Genomic DNA, 24,973 nt, shown 5'->3' with positions numbered 1-24,973 from the left:
ATGGGATAGGAGGATTGAGGGTTATTGCAGGAGATTGATGGCAGTTGGGGGTTGCTAGGGAAAATTAGGGTTTGTTCTTTGGGATGGGAAGGTTCATGGAGGCAGTATTTGTGGGTTGTGTGGGAATAGTGGAATTGATGGAGGAATAGGGTGTTAATGGGAGGTTGGTGAGGGGTTCACAGGTTATTGCAGTGGGATGGGGGTTGAAAGGGGTTTATTGTGGGGAGATAGGATTTGATGGGGGTTTGTGGGGGGTGGGGAAAGAGGGTTTGTGGGTTGTTACCGGGGGATAGGGGATGGTTGAAGAGCGTTCATTGCAGAGGTTTGAGGGAGCCCATTATTGTTGGGGTGCGATTGAGGGTGTGGGTGGGACGTTGTGGGTTATTGCCAGGGGATGGGGTTGAGGAGGGGTGGGATGGGGGGTTGGCAGGTTATTAACAGGGAGATGGGTGGGGGAATGGAAGAATAAGAAGGGTGGTTTGACCATAAGACATAGGAGCAGAAATTAAGCTAGTTGGCCCAGCGAGTCTGTTCCGCCATTCAATCATGGCTGATCGGAAAAATGTGATGGATGGATTGATGGGGGGGGGAATTACCAGGGGAATGGGGGTTTGAGGGATGTGATTATGGCTCGGGGTTTGATGGAGGGGGTCGGGGGGGGGGGGGGGGGGGGTTGATGGAGGGGGGGGGTTGATGGAGGGGGGGGGTTGATGGAGGGGGTCGGGGGGGTTGATGGAGGGGGTCGGGGGGGGGGGTTGATGGAGGGGGTCGGGGGGGGGGTTGATGGAGGGGGTCGGGGGGGGGTTGATGGAGGGGGTCGGGGGGGGGTTGATGGAGGGGGTCGGGGGGGGGTTGATGGAGGGGGTCGGGGGGGGTTGATGGAGGGGGTCGGGGGGGGGTTGATGGAGGGGGTCGGGGGGGGGGGGTTGATGGAGGGGGTGGGGGGGGGGTTTGATGGAGGGGGTGGGAGGGGGGTTTGATGGAGGGGGTGGGGGGGGTTTGATGGAGGGGGTTGGGGGGGGTTTGATGGAGGGGGTTGGGGGGGGTTTGATGGAGGGGGTTGGGGGGGGGTTGATGGAGGGGGTCGGTGGGGGGGGGGTTGATGGAGGGGGTGGGGGGGGTTTGATGGAGGGGGTGGGAGGGGGGTTTGATGGAGGGGGTGGGGGGGGTTTGATGGAGGGGGTTGGGGGGGTTTGATGGAGGGGGTTGGGGGGGTTTGATGGAGGGGGTTGGGGGGGTTTGATGGAGGGGGTTGGGGGGGGTTTGATGGAGGGGGTTGGGGGGGGTTTGATGGAGGGGGTTGGGGGGGGTTTGATGGAGGGGGTTGGGGGGGGTTTGATGGAGGGGGTTGGGGGGGGTTTGATGGAGGGGGTTGGGGGGGGGGTTTGATGGAGGGGGTTGGGGGGGGTTTGATGGAGGGGGGTGGGGGGGGTTTGATGGAGGGGGGTGGGGGGGGTTTGATGGAGGGGGTAGGGGGGGGGTTTGATGGAGGGGGTGGCGGGGGGTTTGATGGAGGGGGTGGCGGGGGGTTTGATGGAGGGGGTGGGGGGGGGGTTTGATGGAGGGGGTGGCGGGGGGGTTTGATGGAGGGGGTGGGGGGGGGGTTTGATGGAGGGGGTGGCGGGGGGGTTTGATGGAGGGGGTTGGGGGGTTATTTCTGGGGGGGTGGTTGACGGGGCCCAGACCCACCTCTGAAGTTCTTGATGAGCAGTTTCCTGGAAGTGGCCGGTTTTCCTCCGGGAGTCGCCGCCCTGCTCAGGCCGTTAGTGTGTCCGAGCAGCGCCGAGAAGTTGGCTTTCCGCAAAATCCGCTGGCCCTGGTCCGCCATCCCGGACTGGGCCTGGGCCTCAGCCTCGGCCTCTCCCTGTGCCGCCGTGTCCGACCCCCGCACCCGCCTCTTGCCCTGGCCGGCCTGCGGGGAGGCCGCTTTCCCCGGGGACGAGGAGCGGCTGCCCGCCTCGGCCGGCTCGGCTACCCGCACTCTCTTCTTCGGGTGTCCGCGGTCACTGACATCGGCGGCGACGGCCAACCGCTCCTCCTCGGGGGAACCTTCACAGGGAGCCGCCGGCCGCAGCATCAGCCGGGGCAGGGGAGAGGGGAGGGGGAAGGTGATGAGGTGTGTGTGGGAGGGGGAGAGAGAGAGAACCGCCACCCGGCCTAGGCCGCAGGCAGCCTCCGCTCTGTCCTGGGGGCCGGGAGCCGCCGAGCGCGGGGAGAGCAGCAGGAGGAGAGGGCCCAGCAGGAGCGGAAATAAATAATCCGACCTTTCACCCTGGAGACGGCCACTTCCGCTGGAGGCGAGCGAGGGCCCAGAGCCTGGGGACTGGGGTCTGAAGACACTGGAATATGAGCTAATCCATTTCGGTAAGAAGAACATGGAGAGACGATATAAAATAAAGGGTACAGCTCTCGAGGGATAGGGGACCTGGGTGTAGGGTTGCCAACCCTTCGGGTTTGGCCTGGAGTCTCCAGGAATTGAAGATCAATCTCCAGGACAACTGATGTGTGCAACCCTGGAGAGAAAAAAATCATCAGGACGTTAGAAAAAGATTGTTTTTTTTTGTCATTTTCTTTCAATATTTCTCTTTACCAGATATAAACATATTGAAGCTCCAATGAAGAGTCATATTGGTCTGGAAACATTAATTCTGTTTCTCTCTCTCTCTCCACAGATGCTGCCAGAGCTTTTCCAGTATTTTCTGTTTTTATTTCAGATTTTCAGCGTCTGCAGTATTTTGCTTTTGAAAATAGAGGGAAAAATGGCCATTTGGCTGACATCAAGCATTGTCCTATAGGGTAATGAGTCTTTTTGCTTTCCAGTTGGTGTAGGAAGGCAGTGTGTCACAAGGATGGATGTCTTGGTCAACTAATGACTGAAGTGTGCGGGCAACTCATGATAAAACCTCCAGGAATACATTTAAAGACAGTTGGCAACTCTACCTGGGTGTATGAGTGTATAAGTCAGTGATGGTGGTGAAACAGGTTGAGGCGGTTAATAAAGCATACAGTATCCTAGACTTTATTAATAGGGGCATAGAGTACATGTTCGTAAAAGTAAGGAGGTTATGTTGAACTTATATAAGACACCAGTTCGGCCTCAGCTGGAGTATCGCGCTCAGTTTTAGGTGCCGCACTTAAGGAAGATTATGAAGGCATTGGAGAAAAGATTAGCGAGAATGGCTCCAGGGTTGAGGAACTTCAGTTATGAAGATAGATTGGAGAAGTTAAGACTGTTTTCTTTGGAAAAGAGAAGGTTGAGAAGAGATTTGATAGAGGTATTCAAAATCATGAGAGGTCTGGACAGAGTAGATAGGGAGAAACTGTTTCCACTGGTGGAAGGATCGAGAACAAGAGGGCAGAGATTGAAGTTAATTGGCAAAAGAAGCCACAGTGGCTTGAGGTCCTGCCCCCATTCCCACAAGGGCCCCTCTGTTCAAGATTAAAAGCAGCAATAGCCACTACTTGTATTGAGGGGCCCTGGGCACCAGGCGCTACTCTCCCCAGGTCAAAATAATGGTTTTGCTATCTGTTCCTCAGTTCATGGTTCCCTGAGGAATGATGTTGAAGTAATAGATGAAGAGAAAGGTTTGGGGGCAGTGGGTGGGATGGTGTGTGTGCGTATGTGGTAAACCACATACAAACCTCCACAGGAGCTCAGTCAGACACCCAAGTCTGTGACATAGGGAAGAGGTATCAGGACAGGTGAGCTTGGTCAAAGAGGTAGATTTTAGGGACGTTCTCAAAGGTAAAAAGAAAGAGGCGAATGGGTTTCCGGAGGGAATCCCAGGGTCTTGGCAGTGAAAGGCACGGCTGGTCCAGTGGTGGTTGAAGCAAAGAGAGGATGCAAAAGAGGCCAAAATTGGAGGAATGTAGAGTCCTCGGAACATTGTGTGACTGGAGGAGATAAGGAAGGGGCAAGATCAAGGAGAGATTTAAATATGATGCCACCTTTAAAATCAAGGCATTGCCAGATTAGGGAGCCAGTGTACTTCAGTTAGCAAAGGCGTGATGGATGAACTGGACTTAGTGCAAGTAAGGCCATGGGCAGCACAGCGGAGTTTTGGATGAGCTGAACTTTATGGAGGATGGGAGGCTGGCCAGGACAACATTGGAATTATCAAGCATACAAGTAACAAAGGCACAGAGGAAGGTCTCAGCAGCACGTGAGTTGAAGCAGGGCAGATACTGACGAAATGATGGAGATGTAACAGGGGGTCTCGGTGATGAAGTGGATGTGTGTTCGGAAGCTCAGCTCAGAGTTGAATAAGACACCGCGGTTACACATTGACTGGCGCAGTCTCAGATAGTGGCCGAGGAAGTGGGGCATTGGAATCAGTGATTCAGGAACAGAGTTTATGGTGGGAACAAGACAATGATTGACACTAACAAGGACTGATTGGACAACTGGCCTGTTTCCTTGTAACATCTTTCCTGTGTGTTTACTGTTTCTGTTGTATTATTGCCTAGCCAGTAGCTAATTTCCTGTGGCATTCCACACAAGGAATCAAGACTCAAGTAAAGTTCCAAGTGTAGTGGGGTTTAAAGGTGGAAGATAATTTTACATAGAAATTTACAGTGCAGATATAAATAAGACTGAATACTTTATTATAGGAACTGAATGTCGTCTATGTGGCCTGATCTAATAATCCCTCACCCTCTAACTCCGCTTCACCCAAGATTACTGTTGTTTTTGAGTCCCTTTGACTTGTACATTAACTGTCCCTTAGTAAAGTCAAAAATCATCTTCAGCAAAAGAGCCTTTTGGTCTTTTTTTACCTTTATTGCATAGTCATTCATAGCACTTTGAAAAGTAAACTGGCAATTAAACAGATGAAAGACAGTTAATGGCGAGAGGCAGGAAGCAATGACAGTGTAACTCAGAAGTGAGTATTAATTCATTGGTGTCTGTTGCACTATTAATTCATTGATTTCTTAGTCTCCGCACTTCTCTGTCTATTTATTCAGCGTCACTTGATGCTCCATTAACCCATTGGTGGGTCTATTGCCCTATATTTATTTGCTGGTATCTGCACCTTGTTACTTTATTGGATTGTTGGTGTGCACCTTATTGATTTGCCACTGTCTAATAATTTTTTTTTGTTCTTCTGCCCAGCAGGTTCTGATGGCAAATGTTAACTCTGTTTCTCTCTCCACAGGTGCTGCCAAACCTGCTGAGTTTTTCCAGCACTTTTTGCTTTTATTTATTTCTAGACGGATAGAATTGAAAAGTAAGGAAGTTGTGTTAAACTTGTCTCAAACCTTGGTGAGACTACACTTGGAGTACTATGTGCAGTTCTGGTCATCATATTATAAAAGGAGATAGAAGCACTGGAGAGGGTGCAGAGAACATTTACAAGGATGATATCAGAAATGTGTGGGTATGCATATTGGGAAAGGATTGACAGTCTGGGTCTCTTTTCTCTTGAAAAAAGAAGGCTGAGGGTTGACCCGATAGAGGTCTTTAAAATGAAGAAATGATTTGATGGTGTGAATACAGAGAGAATGGTTCCTCTTGTGGGGAAGAGCAGAACTAGAGACCATTAATATAAGATAGTCACCAAGAAATCCAATAGGGAATTTAGAAGAAACTTCTTTATCCAGACTGTTGAGAATGTGAAATCGCTACCGCAAGGAGTGGTTGAAGAGAATAACATAGGGTAACCATATGAGGGAGAAGGGAATAGAGGGTTACAGTGATAGATTTAGATGAGAAAAGATGGGAGGTTCGAGTGGAGCATAAACACTGGTATGGACTGGTTGGGCTGAACGGCCTGTTTCTGCACAATATATTCTATAATCCTCTCCAAAAGGTGCAAATCAGCCATGATCTAGTTGAATTGTGGAACAGGCTTGAGGGGATGAATGGCCTACTCCTGTGTGTAAACATTCCTTCTAACTTCTCCATTAGATCTAAAAATAATATTCACTCTTGTGCCCCCTTGTTACAGATTCACCGACCGTTGCAGACAATCGTTCCTTTCAAATCCTTTTTCGTAATCTTGGAAATTTCTATTAACCTTGTCCAGTGAAAGACTCCACCCCTTTCCATTTTTGCATGCTTATCTATGTAACTGTAACCTCTAATTCCTGTTAACTAATTCAAGTTAATCTTTACTGTGCCTTTCAATGGCTGGAATACTCTTCCTCGTGGAAAGCCTAATTGTTTCTGTGCTACGCCAACGTGGACGAGACAATGTCTTGCACATATTCAACTTTACTTCCTTGCTTTAGAAAACAATGACCCTCCATATAAAACCAGAATCAAATTTGTCTTTTTGCAGCCTTTTCTACCTGCACATCCACCTCTTTATCAGCACCCTTATCTTTCTCTCTTCCTCCACTTAGGAACCTGAGCATTTCGGGCATATTTACATGCACTGTTCTTTTCCTCAAAATGTACTACTTCACATGTTCCTGCACTAAAATGGACCTGTTGTCCTTTGCCTTGGATAAAGAAAGCCAAAATGCATTTATTTGTCAGAACAATGCAGACACAAACAATTATTTCCTGTGAACCATATGATGTCACTGTGAGCTTACGATTGGGATGTGTTGCTTTTTGTGGTAAATCAGATCATCTCCATAACATTCATTGATGGTGTTTAGCTGCTGATGTGATTTTTTTTTTAATTCATTCTTGGGATGTGGTCTTCACCGGCAGGGCCAATGTTTGTTGCCCATCCCTAATTGCCCCTGAGAAGGTGGTGGTGAGCTGCTGCCTTGAACCGCTGCAGTCCATGTGGCGTAGGTACATCCACAGTGCTGTTAGGGAGGGAGTTCCAGGATTTTGACCCAACGACAGTAAAGGAACGGCGATATATTTCCAAGTCCGGATGGCGAGTGTCTTGGAGGGGAACCACCAGGTGGTGGTGTTCCCATCTATCTGCTGGACGTTGCTCAATCACAGTAACTGCACAAGGCCCACAGGCCGATTCCTGTTAGCAGGACCTCTAGAAATTTGGCATGCGTCAGGGACATAGAGGCGAAAAAGTGGTGTCTGGCATGAAAAGAAAAATGGGAAATAAGCCAAGACCGACGAGTTGACTGTGCAGCCCATCAGCTAAAAATTGTTTTTTGGAGCTGTCCTTGTTGGATTGGGAGCCAGTGTCATGCACCCTATCTGCCAACTGAAGATCCACTCATTGAGCACCCTGCTCTTTGCACCAGTATATATATTAATGGCATGTAGGCAATGTTTGTGCCCGGTTCCTGCCCTGCCAGCCAGATGCAGAATATGTTCCCAGTAGTGCGGATTTAATTAGGATTGCTGTAGGAATTGATTTGGAGCTGATACTGATTAGAGGGTTGTCGGGATGGCAGAGCTACTTGATAGGAACAAGGAATTTGGATTTCTTGCAGCTCTAACAATGGAGAGGAGTTGAGAGCTCTTTTTCCGATCAGAGGAGATGACGAGGCCAAGAATGATGATGGGTGTAGGAAGATGGAACCATTGATAGTAGGGGATAGTAGCTGTTGGTAGGTTTGCAAAGACATGAAGAAACTGAAGAATAGAAAGCAAAAGGATTTTCATTTCCTGCGCGTAGGGCATGGTGGTCATCAAGATTATTATAGACCTGATATTGGATATGGAAGGAACCAGTGTTGGTAGTTACAGCATTCATGTATGACAAGGCAGAAATCATGGAATGAATGGATTTAATGATTTTATATTGAAGTATAACCATCTAGTTGGCCTTGTACTATCCTGGTCCTTGCATGATACAGCCATATTGGAATTGTTGTTGACTGTACATTGCACTTTCAGAGTTAGGTCGGTGCACGTATTGAGCTGGGAGGGAGCAAGCTGCAGGCTGTTTTGCAAGGCACAACCAGTACAATAGGTAACATCCCCCTAAGTCCACTCTGTTGGCCCTTGGCTTGGCATTGATCCTGATCTACACAGGACAAACCTAGCGGGTAGAAAGTGAAGAGCATGGACCTTCCCTGCTGCCCTGAATTGGGCCTTTGCTGGAATCTTTGAGACCATCAAATCTTGCTCCAGTACCGGACACAGCACAAAATAGCATGCCTGATATTCAGTCATCTACTGGATCAAAGCTGGAGCAGTGATGCAAGGTGCTCCATCATGTGCTATCTATGTTTCTTTCCTGAGAGAAAGTGAGTGAACACTAAGGAGGTAGCATAATCTTGACATTCGTAGTGCAATTAAAAACTCACCAGTGAACTACAGGGACATGAGGCACCCTAACTTGTAGCAGCATAATCCACGGAGTGAGAAGACACATGGCGATAGATAGCGGTGACGGAATATCATTACATTAATGTAGTTTTTTTACCACACTAATGGCACACTGATAATTTGTATTCATCCATCGCTGAGAGATGATGGGAATGCAGTCTCGGAACTTTGGTGAGGTCAGATGGTACTATCTCTGTTTCCTTTGATAGCTGAACAAGCCGATTTTGGAAAGGCAAAGTTTTCCACAAGTGCCAAACATGAAGATGTCCCTTGCCAGTGGTGTGGGATGACCTCTGATGACGCCTTGTTTGCAAGGTTGGCGTCGCTTTGGAGTTTCTGAAGGCACATGGCGTCATGGTGGCAAATTCCTGCCCATAGCTGGTCCCACCATTTGCATTGATCATCACCTAGAGTTTCCCACTTGTCGTGATTGATGTTGAAGGCTTTCATGTACCTTTTGACAGCATCCTTGAGTTGGAGCTTTGGGCGCCCTGCTGGTCTCCTGGCATGGGCTACCTCCCTGTGTAACGGTACACCAGAGCCTCTCTTTTCAGAGATAAAAACAAAAAGCTAAAAGCTACTGTGGATGCTGGAAATCTAAAACAAAAACAGAATTACCTGGAAAAACTCAGCAGGTCTGGCAGCATCGGTGGAGAAGAAAAGAGCTGACGTTTCGAGTCCAACATGTTGAAGGGTCATGTTGGACTCGAAACGTCAGCTCTTTTCTTCTCCACCGATGCTGCCAGACCAGCTGAGTTTTTCCAGGTAATTCTGTTTTTGTTCCTCTCTTTTCAGAGACTGGGTCAGACAGAGCTGCACATAGCTACTCAGATGAACACACAAATCAGTGTGATCAGTGCTCCATCCCCCCAGTACAAACATGCAAACATACAAAATAGGACCATTCAGCCCCTCAAGCCTGCTTTGCCATTCAATAAGATCATGGCTGATCTGTTTGTGTTTTGAATTTCATGTTCTCATCTATCCCTGATAACCTTTGATTCTCCTGCCGAACAAGAATCTATCTACCTCTGCTTTAAAAATATCCAACGACCCTGCTTCCACTGCCTTCTGAGGCAGAGTTCCAAAATTGTACAACCCTCTGAGAGCAAAAATTTCTCCTCATCTCTGTCCTATAAGGGCAATACTAATGATCTTCCCATGGTTACATTAAGACCCGAATCAGCTACGATAACATTAGTAACTTGAAGTGGCCTCTGTACTGTAACTAGTACAAATCGCTTCCATGTATTTTATTTAAAAAAAGTGAAGGATAATGTTCTATTAATTTAACAAACACTGCCTCAATGAAAGAAGTGTGCCTCCTAGAATTATAACTGCATTCTCTTTGATTATTTTTTTTGTTTCCTCCATCTCCTCAGGTGATCTCATGCTACTTTGCTTTGGTGCTGCCTGAACCGTTAACCATCATACTCCGCACTGCCAGAAATGGCACACATCACGCTAAATCAGTATTTACAGCAGGTAATTCTATCTCTATCTTTTGGCAAAGAGAAATACCATCAATTGTAGAGATTTGAAATGAAGCAGAGGTCACTGAGCTAAGGCTACACAGACTCTTCAGTGTTTTGTGGGAAATTAATGACCATATGCATGTACTGTTAACATTTAAACTACATTCATTAATTGTGTACATTCCTCTATACATGCACCAGTTGTATCTAACACATTTGATTAATTGTGTACGCTTCTTTTATACATGTACCACTGGAATTCTAACATACTATTACATTCCTGTTGCTGTATTAGGTTTTGGAGTTCATCGACAGTAGAGATGGTGATTCCTGTGCTGAATTTTTGTCTTTTAAACACCCTCATGTTGCAAATCGTAGGCTACAGGTAAGATATAGAGCTTTCTCTGTGAGCATGGTATTTGACAAGGTATTTGAGAGATTGTAGAAGTTACAATTGTTGCAATATATTAAACATACTACTTTTTTTTCTTGTTGAGTTCTTTGCCCGCAGGCAGGTCCAACCCATAGTGCCACGACCTCTACCATGGGTAGGACAAAGAGGCAGGCCCCAAATTCACCCCAGCCAGAACGGGGACCAAACCCTGCGATGTTGGCACCAATCTGGTCAACACCGGCTATCCAGCCAATTGAGGCAACCAGGCCCCTCTCCCCCAGGAGTCTGAGTTGCTGTGACAACATGCATCTTTACATGTCTAGAACCATGGACAGTGATGACAGAGGCGCCAATTTCTTTCCATCACATGGCTGACCAGAAATCTCTCCCACTCTTCAGCCTACCATTGGCGTGTATTGGAAGGATTTACGAGTTGATACCCAACCTGTTTGGCTACATTATGAACGCACCTTCCTTGGTCATTAAGTCCTGGAGTGGGACTTGAACCCGGAGCTTCTGTCTCGGAGGCGCGGACTGTGCCCACTGCACCACAAGGCCTCCTCATTAAACATACTAAGTAATCTATAAGAAATGCATTATTTGTAAAATAATTAGTAGGTCTGCATGGGATTGCTCATGGATTGCATGGAAACCCTCACCCTCACCTTTGTTAATGCTAGACTTAACTATCCCAGCTGATGTCTGGCCAGACTCCCATCTTCCACCCTTCATAAACTTCAGTTCATCCAAAAAACCTGCTGCCCATATCCAAACTTGCACCGAATTCCAGTCACCTGTCATTCCTGTGCTTGCTGACCAACATTGATTAACTTTAAACAACACCCTGATTTTAAAATTCTCCTCCTTAGTTTCAATTCCCTCCATGGCCTCTTCCCTCCCTGACTTTGTAACCTCTTACACCCCCCACCCTTGAGATATCTGTGCTCCTCTAATTCTGGCCTTTTGCGCATTCCTGCTCTTAATTTCTCCACTATTGCCCGTGCCTTCATCTGCCTAGGCCTTCAGCTCTGCAATTCACCCCCTAAAACTCTCTAGCTCTCTTTCTTACATAAAACTTTGCTTTGGCCAAGATTTTGGGCACGTGCCCTCATATCTCCTTCTGTGACTCAGTGTCAAATTTTGTTTGATAACACTCCTGTGAAGTGCCTTGGGGCATTTTAGTATATAAAAGATGCTATATATAAATGCATGTTCTTGTGCATTACAGTAAAGCTGCTTCCGCTGCTCGAGGCAATGGAAATTGTTGACAAGTTAGAAGTAAAGAATGAACAAGGAAGCACGGGGGCAAAATTCCCAAGCGTCAAGAAAGTTCAGGGAACAGAAAAAGCTTTTTACCTCCTCTGGTTCCTAGGGTGTTTCAGGGCTAGTTGGTAGCTTTAGAAGGAGCTGGATCAATATTTGTTGAGCAGTGGGATTAGGGATTTGGGAGAGATTAACAGCATAGTATTTTTGCTTTGGGTACAATCCGGGAAGGAAATGTGCGATTCCCAAAATAAGGGATCTGCGGTAGTGTGGAAGGGAAGTCCATCCTGTAATTTAACTAGTAGATCTTGACCTTCACTCACTCTGGGCTTCACACTCATCCCCAGCTTATTCTCTTCAGGAAAGATATTAGCGATTGGAAGGTGGCGGGGTGTACAGCCAGTGCAGTAGTGACGATAGGAATGTTGTATATACACGAAAGCAAGAGTAGCACACCAGGATAGCAGGGAAATACAGTAAAAACTGGCTGGCCTTGCAAGAGGATATGCATCATAGAATTTTATACATAAGATCATTTGGCTGCACTTGTATGTGCTGGTTCCCTGAAAAGAGCTATTCACACAATCCATTTCCCCTGCCCTTGTATCCTTTTAAATGTTTCTTTTAAATACTTACCCAAAGCAGTCAAAGACCCATTGTTTCTGTGGGGCAGGCCTATCTGCACCAGTGGAGAGAAGAAAAAAGTTAACGTTTTGTCTGATGCAAGGTCATTGACCTGAAACGTTAACTCTTTTTCTCTCCCCAGAAATGCTGCTGACCTACTGAATATTTTCAGCATTTTCTGGTTTGATTCTGGATTTCCAGCATCCAGAGTATTTGCTCCATGGATAAACATTTCTTCCGACCTGCTCTTTTCATTCTTTGGGTAATGCTATTACCCTGTAGGCACCAACTATCTGACCGATAGAAATAGATTTTTTTATCTCTCAACTTGGCTGTGATAAAAAGAGCTCTAGTTTCTCTGAATGCACTTGCTTCACCAGAACAGTAAAAAATCCAATTTATCCTGTAGCAGTTTAGCTTTAAGCATCTGGTAATTGTGTCAGTAATATATTACAATGCAATATTATGCTCAATGCGTTTAAGTCCTTAGGCTTCCATGATTTTATATGAAACGTTAAGATCATTGCTTCGAACCGGGGCCAGAAACTTCATATCTCTAAAGGATATCTATTTTTGCTTCTAAACTAGTTAGCAAGCCCAGAGGAGAGATGCCAGCAGATCCTGGAACCCCCTTATGATGAAATGGTGGCAGCTCATTTAAGGTAAAGGAAGCCTCAATGTTTATTTGCCATTAACATCTTTTATTTAAAACTTATTTTTCCTCTTTTGATATATTTTCTGCCTGCAGTCCCCTGCATCATATCATTTATGGTGTCATTGTATTACTGCTCACTCCACTGCATGTGAGGGAACTCTAATAACTTGGCGCAATCCCTTTCCTCCCCAATTATGGGGAAACTGCCTCCTCCTTGAATGTTCTCCACCAACATGCACTTTGTGGCAAAATGCATTGGTAAAACCATTTACCTTTGAATCTTTCTCAGCAAAAAGTAATTGAGAACAGTGAATGGTATTCACAGCAAAATACATTAACACCTCATGTTACAAGTACTCTTGCATCTTCTGGGGAAATGACTGATGTAGTAACTGTGAGGAAAACCCTTTAGATATGGTGCTATAAATGGAAAGTTACATGGTTAGGAAAGCTTCATGTGATGTTATCACGGTTCACAGTTGGTGCTGTAATTATACTTAGGTGCAGGAGTAGGCCATTCGGCCTCTCTAGCCTATTTTACCTCATTGCAATCAGATCATGGCTGATCTGTATGCTGACTCCATCTACTCACATTGACCCCATATCCATTAATGCCCATGGCTAACAAAATCTATCTCAGATTCAAGATTATTAATTCAGCTAGTATTTGCTGCATTTTGTGGCAGAGAGTCTTCACACGAAGAAATATTTCCTGATTTATCTCCTGAATGGCCTAACTGAATTTAAGGTTATGTCCCCATACTCTTGACTGTCCCACCAGCAGAGAAAGTTTCTCTCTATCTATCCTACCAATTCCTTTTAAAATCCTAAACAACTCAATCGAATCATCCCTTAACCACCTATATTCCTGGGAGTACAAGACTATAGTTTCTGTGATCATTCCTCATAATCCAACCCTTGGAGACGTGGTCATATTCTGGTGAATCTCCGCTGTACTTTTTCCAAAGCCAGTATATCCTTTCTAAGGTGCAATGCTCAGAACTGTACAAAGTACTTCAGATGCGGTCTAAACAGGGCTTTATATAACTAGCAAACTTCCTCCCCTTTTATATTCTAGCCCTCAAGTTACAAAGGCTAACATCCTATCAGCCTTTTTGATTATTTTTGTATCTGATGACTACATGGACTACTGTATACAGAGCCCTAAATCTCTTTGGATCTCCACTGTTCCTAGCTTCTCACCATTTTAAAAAATGCTCAAATCAATCCTTTTTTGGTCTAAAATGGATGTGTTTAGACTTAGCTCTTGAAATCCATCTTCCACAGTTTCATCCACCTGCTTAATCTATTGAACTATTACACAGTATTTAAAGCACATAAGCAGGCCATTTGACCTAGCAAGTTTATCCCAATCTTTACGATCCACACAAGCCTCCTTCACCCTTCTTAATCTGACCCATTAATATATCCTTCTATTCCTTTCCTCCTCATGTATTGATCTAACTTCCCCTTAAATGCAGCTCTGCTATTCGCTTCAACCACTCCCTGCGGTACCGATTTCCATATTCCAACCTTCCTGGATAAAGAAATTTCTCTTGAATTCCCTATTAGATGTAATAGTGGTTATCTTATATTTATGGCCCCTGTTTCTGGTCTTTGCTGCAAGTGGAAATCTCTTCCCTATGTGTACCCTATCATTTTTTTTCATAAGAGGCCCCTATCAGGTCACTCCTCAGTATTTTCTTGAGAAAAGACCTCCACCCTGCTCAGTCTTTCCTTGTGTATAATCTTGGAGTTCTGATATTGATTGAGTAAATCATTTTAGCACCTTCTCCAATGCTAATTATATATTTTTTTTAATAATATGGCGACTAGAACCGTTGAAAGTGCTCTAATTGTGATCGAACCAAGGCTCTGTGATTGGCCTGGAGCTTCCAGGGGTTGCACTGATTTTTTTTTCTCAGTGTAATTGGCCTCACATCGGCCAAACCAGCACTAAAGATCGAAAAATTACAAGTGCAAAGTAAGATAAATTCATTTTCTGCTCCATTAATAAAATTGCATCACTACCATCAAATGCATTATTATCACCCTTAAATAGATCATTTTTAGTTTTCTTTAAACAATGCTCCAAATCACTGCCTGATTGTGCTGACTTGCTGAAGATTTTATGTTCAGTGCTATGCAGATGAGTTTGAGCAAAAACCTGAACCAGAAAAAACCTGTTTCTGAAAACGAGCACAATTTCAGGCCGGATTGCTGAGTGTGAGAAAAGTAGAAACTTTACCCCAACTTCTCTGCTTTTCAATTCCACCCTTGTAGAAAAGAACCCATGTGCTTTTCTTTGGGATGGAAACCATCAGGCCCTGGGATTTGTCAGCCTTCAGCGCCAGTACTTTTCCTAATACTGTTTTGCTGACTTTAGTGAGTTCCGACCCTTGATTCATTAGTTTCCATGGAATGTCAGGTATCTACCCTGTCCCTCTACTGTGAAGACTGACTCAAAGTAATTTGTTAACAAGTTTGCCACCTCCTTATTTTCGTTTGCAATATTACTGTAACTGTTTTTTAAGGGCCCATATTCCCCTTTCTCTTCTAATATAACTGTAAAAACCTTCTGTGTGTTAATCTTGCATCTCTTGCAAGATTCTTTTTGTATTCATTTTTGCAGTCCCCACTATCTTTTTTGCCTTCCTTGCTGCTCGTTATATTGCTCCTGGCTCCTGTACTATCCTTATACTTTTGTGTGCTCTTTCCTTTAGCTTTATGCTATCTCTCACCTCTTTTGTCTGTTGTGGCTTTTTTATTTGGTAAGTGGTACTCTTACCCCTAGGGGGTTATAGTAGTCTTGTATTAAGCTTAATTAATTTTGAATACTTTTCACTGTTCTTTTGTATTATTTATCTGATAGTAGTTTTAACCAGTTTACTGTTGTCAGTCTTAGTCTCATCCTATGAAGGTTAGCTTTACAAAAGTCTAGAATCGTAGTCACTTTGTTAAGTTTCTATGTTTCAAACCTAAGGTTCAGTTCAATTATATTATGATCATTGTTTGGTAAATGGTCTCTTACTTTTAAATTATTAAGTAATACTGATGGTATGTGGAGGAGAGTACCGAGGAAGAAGAAATCTGCATATTAGATAATCAAACCTAAGTCAGCAGGTGCCTTGGATTCACATTAAAATGCAGAGTAATTCTTGTTCTTTTTCCTTTAACAGGTGTGCCTTCGCTGTTGCAAATCATGACTTTGTAGAAGCATACAAATGCCAAACGTTTGTGGTTCAATATCCTTCCTAAAGAACAGTGAGAAATTATAAACATAATTTAAAGAAATCTGGAGTTATATTTTTGCACTTGTTGTACTTCCTGCCTAGCCCTAGCCTCGAACTATATCTGGCCTAGTTTCTCTACTATTTCAACACGTTTATCTCATCCATGACACCCACCTCCTGCTCCCTTGACCCCCATTCTCACCAAACCACCTAACTCCCCTTCCTGGACCACGTGCTAATTGGCTTTGTAATAATTTTGCACTGTGGGTGCACCTACAACACATGGACTGCAGCAGTTCAAGAAGGTAGCGCACCACTACCTTTTCAAGCGCAACTAGGGATGGGCAATAAATGCTGGCCTAGCCAGTGACACCCACATTCCATGAATGAATATAACAATTTTCTTTGGGCACTGCCTCGCTTCCTTTCAAAACCACCTCCCCATGCTCCCCCTTCCCCCAGCTTCTTTTCTCTATTGCATACTGTCTTCTTAAACTCTTCTGCCTGCAACAATAATTGTGAAGAGCTTCTGGACTTCTTTGTCACCAAGACTGAGACCATTGCTCAGCTGCCTGTGAAGCATCCTTCCCTTCCACTAGCCCACCGGGCTAAGTTTTCTCCAAAGCTCCCCCTGTCCTAGCCCTAATCTTAAAATCACAGCTTTCTGTAGTTTCTCTCTTATCTTCATAAGAGAAGATATCATGCCCTCTCCGAACTTATCTTGCCCATGAGACCCACCTCCTGCTCTCTTGATCCTATTCCCATCAAACTGCTGACCAGCCAACTTCCCCTCCTGGTTCCCATGTTAGCTGGTATTATTAACATCCTCTCTCTCTTGATATGTTGTCCTTCTCTCCTTTAAATCTGCCCACATCATCCCTCTACTCAAAAAAAAAACAATCCTTCACTCCACAGTCCTTGCAAACCACCGTCCCATCTCTAGTCTCCAAAGCCTTCGAACTTGTTGTCGGCCCCCTCCAAATCAGTGCTTGTTTTCCTGGAACTCGGTGTGTGCATCCCTCCAGTCAGTTCTGAAACAGCTCTTATCAAAGTCAGAAATGTTATCCCATGTGACTGTGTCAAGGGTAAACTCTCCCTTCTCAATCTGTCTGCAGCCTATGACATGGTTGACCGCACCATCCTCCTGCAACACCTCTCTCTTGTCATCCAACTGGATGGAGTTACTTTTGCCTGGTTCTATTCTTATCAATCATATCCAGAGCATGACTTGCCGTGGCTTCTCTTCCCACCAACGTGCCATTAGTCCCGATCTTCTCCAGTCTTTGGCCCCTCCTATTTCTTCAGCTCCCTGAGGCAGCTCTGTGCCTCAGGGAGCTTTTACTGCACGCACCCGCAAGCATGCATGAAAATCGGCGCTCGCGCTCCTGCCACCCCCACCCCAGCAGTGCTGAGTGCTGCAGCACGCGTTTCACGCTGGCTGGCCATTAATTGGCCAGTCAGCGTGAAATCCGTGTCCGGGCCCGATCGTGGGCGGCGGTCGGCTTCTCTGCGCCCACCTGACGAGGGCAAAATTCTGCCCCATGTTCGTTTTGTAGATTTTGAAAAAGCATTCATAAGGCTGACTGGATTAAGCTCTTGACAGTGCTAAAAGAATTTTGATAGACTGGAAAGAATATATGAATATAAAAACAGCGACAGAGTGGCCAACGGGGAGTCGTAATTGGAAGAGGAGCTCGACAAGGGTATTGTTTATCACCTGTCCCCTTCAATGTCTATGTAGAAGCTATGATCAAAGAAGCGTTTGAAGACCCAGAATCTGGTTTTAAGATTAGGGGACGAATGATAACATCAGTTAGATTGCAGATGGCAAAGCACTTATAACAAACACAGAAGAAGGATTACAAGAGCTAATAGATAGACTAGTAACAGCAGGTATGAACTTTGGAATGAAAGTGAACACTAGCAACACGAAAGTGATGCATATCTGAAAATCACCAAGAAATATTCATAGAAGGAAGAGAACTGGAACAGGAGCAAAAATTCAAGTATTTAGGAAGCATAATATCTGCAGATGGAAGATGCAACAAAAATAAGAACAAGGATAGCAATGGGAAAGGCCACATTTGGTAAGAAGAGACAGTTGCTAACCAGAAAGCTGAGTAAACCACTCGAAGAGCTTGATTTGGAGTGTTGTTTTGTATGGATGTGAAATTTGGACCTTACGGAAAAAGGAGATCAACTTGCTAAATAGCTTCGAAATGTGAGTTTAGAGGAGAATGGAAAGGATCAGCTGGACAGAAAAAGTAACAAATGATGAAGTGCTGTGGAGAGTGAATGAGCAAAGAAATTTGTTGAATTTAATTAGGAAAAGACAGAGAGACTGGGTAGGACACACTTAAGAGGAAACAGACTTGTAAGTGATGGTGACAAGATTTCAAGGTAAAAGAGGGAGGAAGAGAATATCAATGTTGGATGGGTTGAAAATTGATGGAAATTATTGGCAAATGAAAAGACTGGCACAGGATTGGGAGAGATGGAAAGACTACTATAAGCCAATGACCTGCCTTTGAGCAGAACACATGATTATAATGATGTGACATCCAGTACTGGATGAGCAGATATTTCTTCCAATCAAACTTTAGGAAGACTGAAACCATTGTGTTTAGTCCCCATTCCAAATTCAGTTCCTTAACTACTGACTCCATCTGTCTCCCTGGCAACTGTTTGCACCTTTGTGTGACACTTAACTCCGTGATGAGCTTTTGACCACACTTTCATCCATCACAAAGACCGCCCATTTCGATCTTTGTAACATTGCCGAACTTCACCCCTACCTCAGCTCATCTGCTGCTGAAACCCTCATCCATGATTTGCATTAAGGTATGTAAGGAAATTCTTGCATACAGCTGCAGATTCAAATTTGGCAAACATATCACCTAGATATTGGAAATATGAAAGAGGTAGGAGGTTAGGGATCATCCTTCAAAAATGTTTTTCTCGTGGAACTGACAAAACTCAGTGAGAGTTGGGCCTAGAGAGGAACCCATGTCAATACCATCGATTTGGGCATACATGGTGTCATTAAAACTGAACTCAACTGCACGAGTTGCTAGGTTCATAAGTTAAATGATTATAGAGTCAGATAGTGGTGGCACGTCTAGGTCGCCATGATATAGTGACGTGGCTCAAATGTCTATGGCTCCCTTGAGTGGTACATTAGTGAATAGGCTCACAATGTCGAATGAGCATATTGACACGGCATTCCTACTGATTTGAGCAACAGCTCAAGCTAGCCATTTCGTGCTGTTACAAACAGGATACTGTCATCAAGCCAAAAAAACATTCTGCCTACCACACAAATCGATAACTTGGTATATGAATTTCAGTGCTGGTGCGATTCCAGGTATGTAGGCCGTACGCCCTGACAACTGGCGGATCGTGTCAAACAGCACATTCCTTCAGCTGTTTGCAATAAGTAGAGTATTGAATGTTTTCAACCGGCCCAAGCTTGCAAAACTCAAAACATAATGGTCTAACGTTAGGTGTGATTCTGTGACCGGACAGCACTTGCTGAACAATCCTGACTGTGCTAAGAATTACACTGACAACCAATCAGTCGGGCTCACAATGTAGCTCATTTAACGCTTGCTCACAAGCAGAAAGAGCATGTCTAGGCATTGCGCCTTTTATAATTAAACAACCAGCCAGCAAGTCAGACTCTTTTCTCATGTTGTCGTTTGGTGTACAGAACTTGAGTATTGCTGAGTAAAGAGACATCTCTAGGGTTTTTGTCTTGCACTCATCAGGACACTTTGCAAGAATACCAATATAATACCAAGGGCTTGACAGCAACACCCTGTTAGTGGCGAATACCACTCGTGTTCCTACTGCATAATAGCAGCGTGAAACAGCTAGCTTCACCTGTTGCTCCAATTTTTGAGATAACTTGCCCTCCCAGGGCAATCTGAGGGAGACTGGACACTTTCCAGGGCCGAACGTGACGGCCATAGGCCTGTTCTTGAGTTTCCATGATATACAGCATGAAATTATCTGATCAGGGTAGCCATTTTCCTGCAGGACGCCTTTGATGCGCTTTATTTCAGCATCAAGCTTGCATGGTGAGCAAATGGCTCAGGCCCTATTTACAAAGTTGTCGATAAGACCAATCTTATAGCGTGTGGAACTTGTTAAGAATCCCAGCATGTATATTGACCAGTGAATGTAGGCTTGTGGTAGAGAGCCCCCTGATAGATTTTCAACAATTCATCAAGGAAAGGGAGTTAATTTGACTGCTCCATTTCAAAGGTGAATTTTAGTGCAGGACGGAGCCTATTAAGACATGTAAGGAAATTGTTACATGCAACTGCGGATTTAAATCTAGCAAACGAATCATCCAGACATCAGAAATATGTGAGGGGTTGGCGGTTAGGTGTCATTCCATCCAAAACATGTTTCTCATGGAACCCAACAAAAATGTTTGTGAGAGCTGGGCCTAGAGGGAATCCCATGGCAACACCATCTATTTGGGCATACATGGTGTCATTAAAACTGAACTCAACTGCGCGAGTTGCTGAGTTCATAAGTTCGATGAATATTGATTCATGCAATGGTGGTGGGCCTAGTTCACCCTGATATAGTGTGCTGCGCAAATATCTATGGCTTCTTGTAAATTGTTGCTTCCTTTGAAATTTGGCATTCTTGTACCTGTCCTGATGAGTGCAAGATGAAAAGCTTCAATAGCATGTCTTTCTTTTCAGCAATACTCACCAAACAACTTGATTTTAAAATTATCATCCTTGTTTTTAAATACTTCTATTCCCTCATTCCTTCCCTATCTCTGTAATCTCCTCCACCCTACAACTCTCCGAGATATCTGCGCTTTTCTTATTCTGGCCTCCTTGAGCATTCCCAATTTTAATTGCTCTACATTGATGACCATACTTTCAGCTGCCCTAGGTCGTAACCTCTGGGATTCCCTCCCTAAACCTCTGCACCTCCCTACTTCACTTTCCTTCTTTAAGAAGGTACTTCTTAAACCCACTTCTTTGATCAAGCTTTTGTTCATCTAACCTAATATCTCTATGTGGCTTGGTGTCATATTTTATTTAATCTAATGCTTCTGTGAAGCACCTTGGGACACTTTATTATCTAAAGGCATTATATAAATATAAGTTGTTATGTTTATAGTGCGGGAAGTTTACATAGGTTATTTCTATTGTAAATGTGAACATAGAAATGTAAAATAGAAATGAATTATAAAAATCAGGACAAATGTATAACTGAATTATGTCTGCATGCAGTGATCCAATTATCTCCCACTGCCTAGCTCACTTCACCTGAAGATTGTTCAGTCTTAACTCCCCATATAATGCCACTGAAGGTGTTTAGTATATTAATAAAAGTCTTCACATGGTGCCCACATACTTCCTGTCCACAGATTCTACCTCCTATTCCCCTTTACATAACAATTTTGAAAATCATTTTTTGCGAGAGCACTTAACTTTAAAATTGGCCTGTATGTATTTGTAATGTGAATCTGTGTATATGTAGTTGCCTGTCTTGATGCAACTACCAGTTAAGTTCAGTCCTGTGGTACAAGTCTCCCAACTCTAAAATACATTTTCTCCTCTTTTGGCGTTTTGTTTGGCCAATTTATCGGATGGAAAGATATTTGAGACGTTTAAACCCTGTTTATCTGGTTGTTCACCTCATCGACAGGACAGAAGGAACCCGTTTGGCTGAATCCCACCTGATGATAGTGTTGCTGACCGCCCAATTTTGGGTCAGACTAAGACACTTTTTACTCTCCCCACTGCAGTACTGGCTGCCATTGAGTTTACCGCACTGGGGCTCCAATCCCACAGTGCACGCGTGCGCCCCCCGCAATCCTTGCGACATCTGACTCCACAACGACCCTTGCCCTCTTCCCACCATTACTTCCTCTACTTAACTGCATCCTTCCTTTCTGAGTGGTTTAGTGACTTAGCCTCATAATGAATTTTTAAAGAGAATTTTTATAAACACATTACCTCATTATATTAATTAATGACATTGCTGTGACTGTTTTAGATGACATAGCAAATTAAAAGCTCCTTTCTTAACCCAGAGTTGCAGGTTTTTAACTTACTTTCACTGTGGTAAATACATGATCACTCTGCTTTGAAAACAAAGCTGTTAAACCAGCAACCATCAAACCAGTAGTGGGCAGGAAGCAGTGTTGATGATAGGAATGTGACATTAATTCACCGATGTCCAATACTGATTTGTTGGTATGCTCCTTTGTTCCTTTATTTCATTAATTCATTGGGGCTTCCTGTTGCATTAATTTATTTAATTGCTGGTTTCCCCTCCAAGTCACTCACCATCCTTGCTTGGAAATATATCACTGTTCCTTCACTGTCGCTGGGCCAAAATCCTGGTACTCCCTTCCTAACAGCACTGTGGGTGTAACTACACCACATGGACTGCAGCGGTTTAAGAAGGTAGCTCACCTCCACCTTCTCAAGGGCAACTAGGGATGTGCAATAAATGCTGGCCCAGCCAGCGAAGCCCACATCCCAAGAATGAATTTTTTAAAAACTTGTTGCACTCTAATTTTATTAGCTCACTGCTGCCTACTTCATTTGGTTAGCAGCCAGCCATTGACTCATTGACTTTTTAATTCACTTGTGGACCTGCTGCAGCATTAATTTGTTGTTGCCTGTTGCCATCTGAATTTGTCGATTAAGTAACCCTTGCTGCTCCACTAATTTCTTAATTCACTGATACACCTGTTAAACTTTGCTGTAATATCCATCAGAATCCTTTCATTGGTACTTGGTCATGCTGCTTATTGTTTGTGTTTGTCGACTTCACTAGTCCAGTGCTTTCCTGTCTGGCCTCCCACGCTCTGTAAACTTCAGTTCCTCCAAAGATCTGATGCCCAGATTCCAACTTGCCTCAAATCCCCTTCATTTTTCACCCTCCATTCTTTACGTAGGCTCCCAGAATAGCCAGCTTTGATTTTAAAATTCTCATCATTGTTTTCAGATCCTTCCATGGCCCTGACCCACCCTATTTTAGGCATCACACTTTAGGAAGATGTGAAGGCATTGATTAGAGAGAGTGCAGAAAAGATTTTTGAGAATGGTTCCAGGGATGAGGAACTTTGGTTCCATTGATAGATTGGAGAAGCTGGGACTGTTCTATTTGGAGAAGAGAAGGTTGAGAGGAGATGGAGGTATTCAAAATCATAGGGGGCCTGGACAGAGTAGATAGGGAGAAACTGTTCCCATTGTTGGAAGGATTGACTGTGATAACAGTGCACCCTAATAAGTGAATAAAATCTGCAATACGCAACCTGGAGATTCAAAACTAATGGAATAAACCAGAAACAAAATTACATTTAAATACTGAATGGGATTTTCCGGTCCCACCCACGGCTGGGATTTTCCGGTCCCACCTACGGCTGGGAGTTTAGGTAATTAATTGGCAAAAGAAACAATGGTGACATGAGGAAAACCTTTTTCATGCAATGAGTAGTTAGGATCTGGAATGTGCTGCCTGAGAGTGGCTGAGGCAGATTCCATCAAGGCTTTCAAAAGGGAATTGGATCACTATCTAAAAAGGAAAAATGTGCAAGGCTCCAGGGAGAAGGCGGTGGGGGGATGGCGCTGGGTGAATTGCTCCTGCAGAGGGCCAGCACAGATATTACAGGCCGAATGGCTGCCTTCTGTGCTGTACACGTTCTACAGTCCTATGATCTTTGTGATCTCTTCCAGCTTCACAACCCTCCGAACTCTCTGTGCTTCCCCAATTCTGACTCTTGAGCAATCCTAATTTGAATTTCTCACCATTGCCGGCTGTGCCTTTAGCTGCTTAGGCCCTAAGCTTTGAAATCCCTAAACCTCTTTGCTTCTCTACCTTGTTTTTCTCCTTTAAGATGCTCCTTAAAACCTCTTTCCACTGAACCTTTGGTCGTTTGTCCTAATATCCCTTTATGTGGTGCACTGTCAAATTTTATTTGGCGGCATTCCTGTGATGTGTCCTGGGATGATTCACACAATTGATTTTGTTGGATCCTTTTGGGTTTGTTTCTCCTGTTGTAATTGTATGTGTAAAGAAAGAAATAATGGCCAGGATTTGGGTGAGACTTGTCGTGGGTGGGAATGGAAAATTTGGGGAGCCAGCCAAAAGTCCATTGACTTTCAGCGGCACCGGAAAATCCTGGCCGTGGGCGGGACCGGAAAATCCCACCCAGTATTTAATTGTAATTTTGTTTCTGGTTTGTTCCATTATTTTTGAACCTCCAGGTTGTGTATTACAGCTTCTATTCACTTTTTGGGGTGCACTTTTATCACAGTTTGTGGGAGCATGGGGTAAAACATTATGGACTGGAGTAATATCACAGGAAGTCTATTTGTATTTAAAATAGTAGTTACGGTTTATTTCTCTGATTATTGAAGTTATGAAACAATATATAAATATATTTTTCCTTCATTGGAAAACGTCATTCTTGAGGGCCTTCCAAGCTCACAAAGAGGAGAACTGGTAAGTTTCAATTGTTCGTTTGAACACCACTTCAAAATGTGTCATCTTATCATGATTTTTGAATAGCTGTTTCTTGTGATAAACTTTTTCTCCCTCCATTTACAAGGATGAAAAATGTCTTTCCTGCTCAGCCCCAATGGAATATTAGGTGTTATCCTTGGCCTAGTGGTGTCACTCACATCTCTGAGTTGGGAAGTTGTGGGTTTAAGCCCTATTTCAGGGACCTGAGCATTTAATTCAGGTGAACTCCGGGAGTGCTGCACTGTTGAGAGGCGCTGTCTTTCTGAAAAAAGCGTAAAGTTCTCCTGTTGTCCTGGCTGACGTTAACTCCCAACCACAATCACTAAAACACATTATCTAGTCATTTGTCTCATTGCTGTTTGTGGGACCTTGGTGTGCACAAATTGGCTGGCACATTTCCCAGCAAGAGTAGTGGTTACACTTCAAAAGTACTTCATTGGCTGTGATGTGATTTGGGACATTTTGAGGATGTGAAATGCTCTATATGAACGCAAACTCATTCAGCTATTTAATTCTGAGTGACTTTACAAGAAACTCCTTTGCTCAATAAAATATGTATGCATGCCTAAAACTTATATTCCCACATTCATAATTCTGAAGAAAAGAAACTGATTTGTA

The 24,973-nt window shown here is 44.2% G+C and overlaps 2 protein-coding genes across 4 annotated transcripts in view; one reads left to right on the top strand and one right to left on the bottom strand.

Annotated features, from left to right (window-relative positions):
- The window catches only part of LOC144691453 (cullin-4A-like), a 56,140-nt gene extending 54,063 nt beyond the window's left edge, over positions 1–2,077 (bottom strand). The window contains exon 1 of the mRNA XM_078559552.1: positions 1,690–2,077. Within this exon, the coding sequence (XP_078415678.1) occupies positions 1,690–2,077 (388 nt within the window). The remainder of the gene's footprint in view (positions 1–1,689) is intronic.
- Positions 2,078–2,229: 152 nt separating this feature from the next.
- Positions 2,230–24,973, top strand: part of pcid2 (PCI domain containing 2) — a 49,871-nt gene continuing 27,127 nt past the window's right edge. The window contains exons 1-7 of one of the 3 annotated variants that reach the window (XM_078559559.1): positions 2,274–2,364; positions 2,673–2,796; positions 9,583–9,685; positions 9,971–10,060; positions 12,545–12,618; positions 15,791–15,856; positions 24,293–24,334. In XM_078559559.1, the coding sequence (XP_078415685.1) occupies positions 9,650–9,685; positions 9,971–10,060; positions 12,545–12,618; positions 15,791–15,856; positions 24,293–24,334 (308 nt within the window). In that variant the 5' untranslated portion in view covers positions 2,274–2,364; positions 2,673–2,796; positions 9,583–9,649. Of the gene's footprint in view, positions 2,365–2,672; positions 2,797–9,582; positions 9,686–9,970; positions 10,061–12,544; positions 12,619–15,790; positions 15,857–24,292; positions 24,335–24,973 lie in introns of all 3 variants that reach the window. The other 2 variants (XM_078559558.1, XM_078559560.1) reach the window with 2 other exon arrangements.

This window comes from Cetorhinus maximus, chromosome 16, assembly GCF_964194155.1.
Source record: "Cetorhinus maximus chromosome 16, sCetMax3.hap1.1, whole genome shotgun sequence".
Lineage (NCBI taxonomy): Eukaryota > Metazoa > Chordata > Chondrichthyes > Lamniformes > Cetorhinidae > Cetorhinus > Cetorhinus maximus.
Note: the sequence above shows the minus strand (reverse complement) of the source record. Positions and strands in the feature narration are given on the sequence as shown.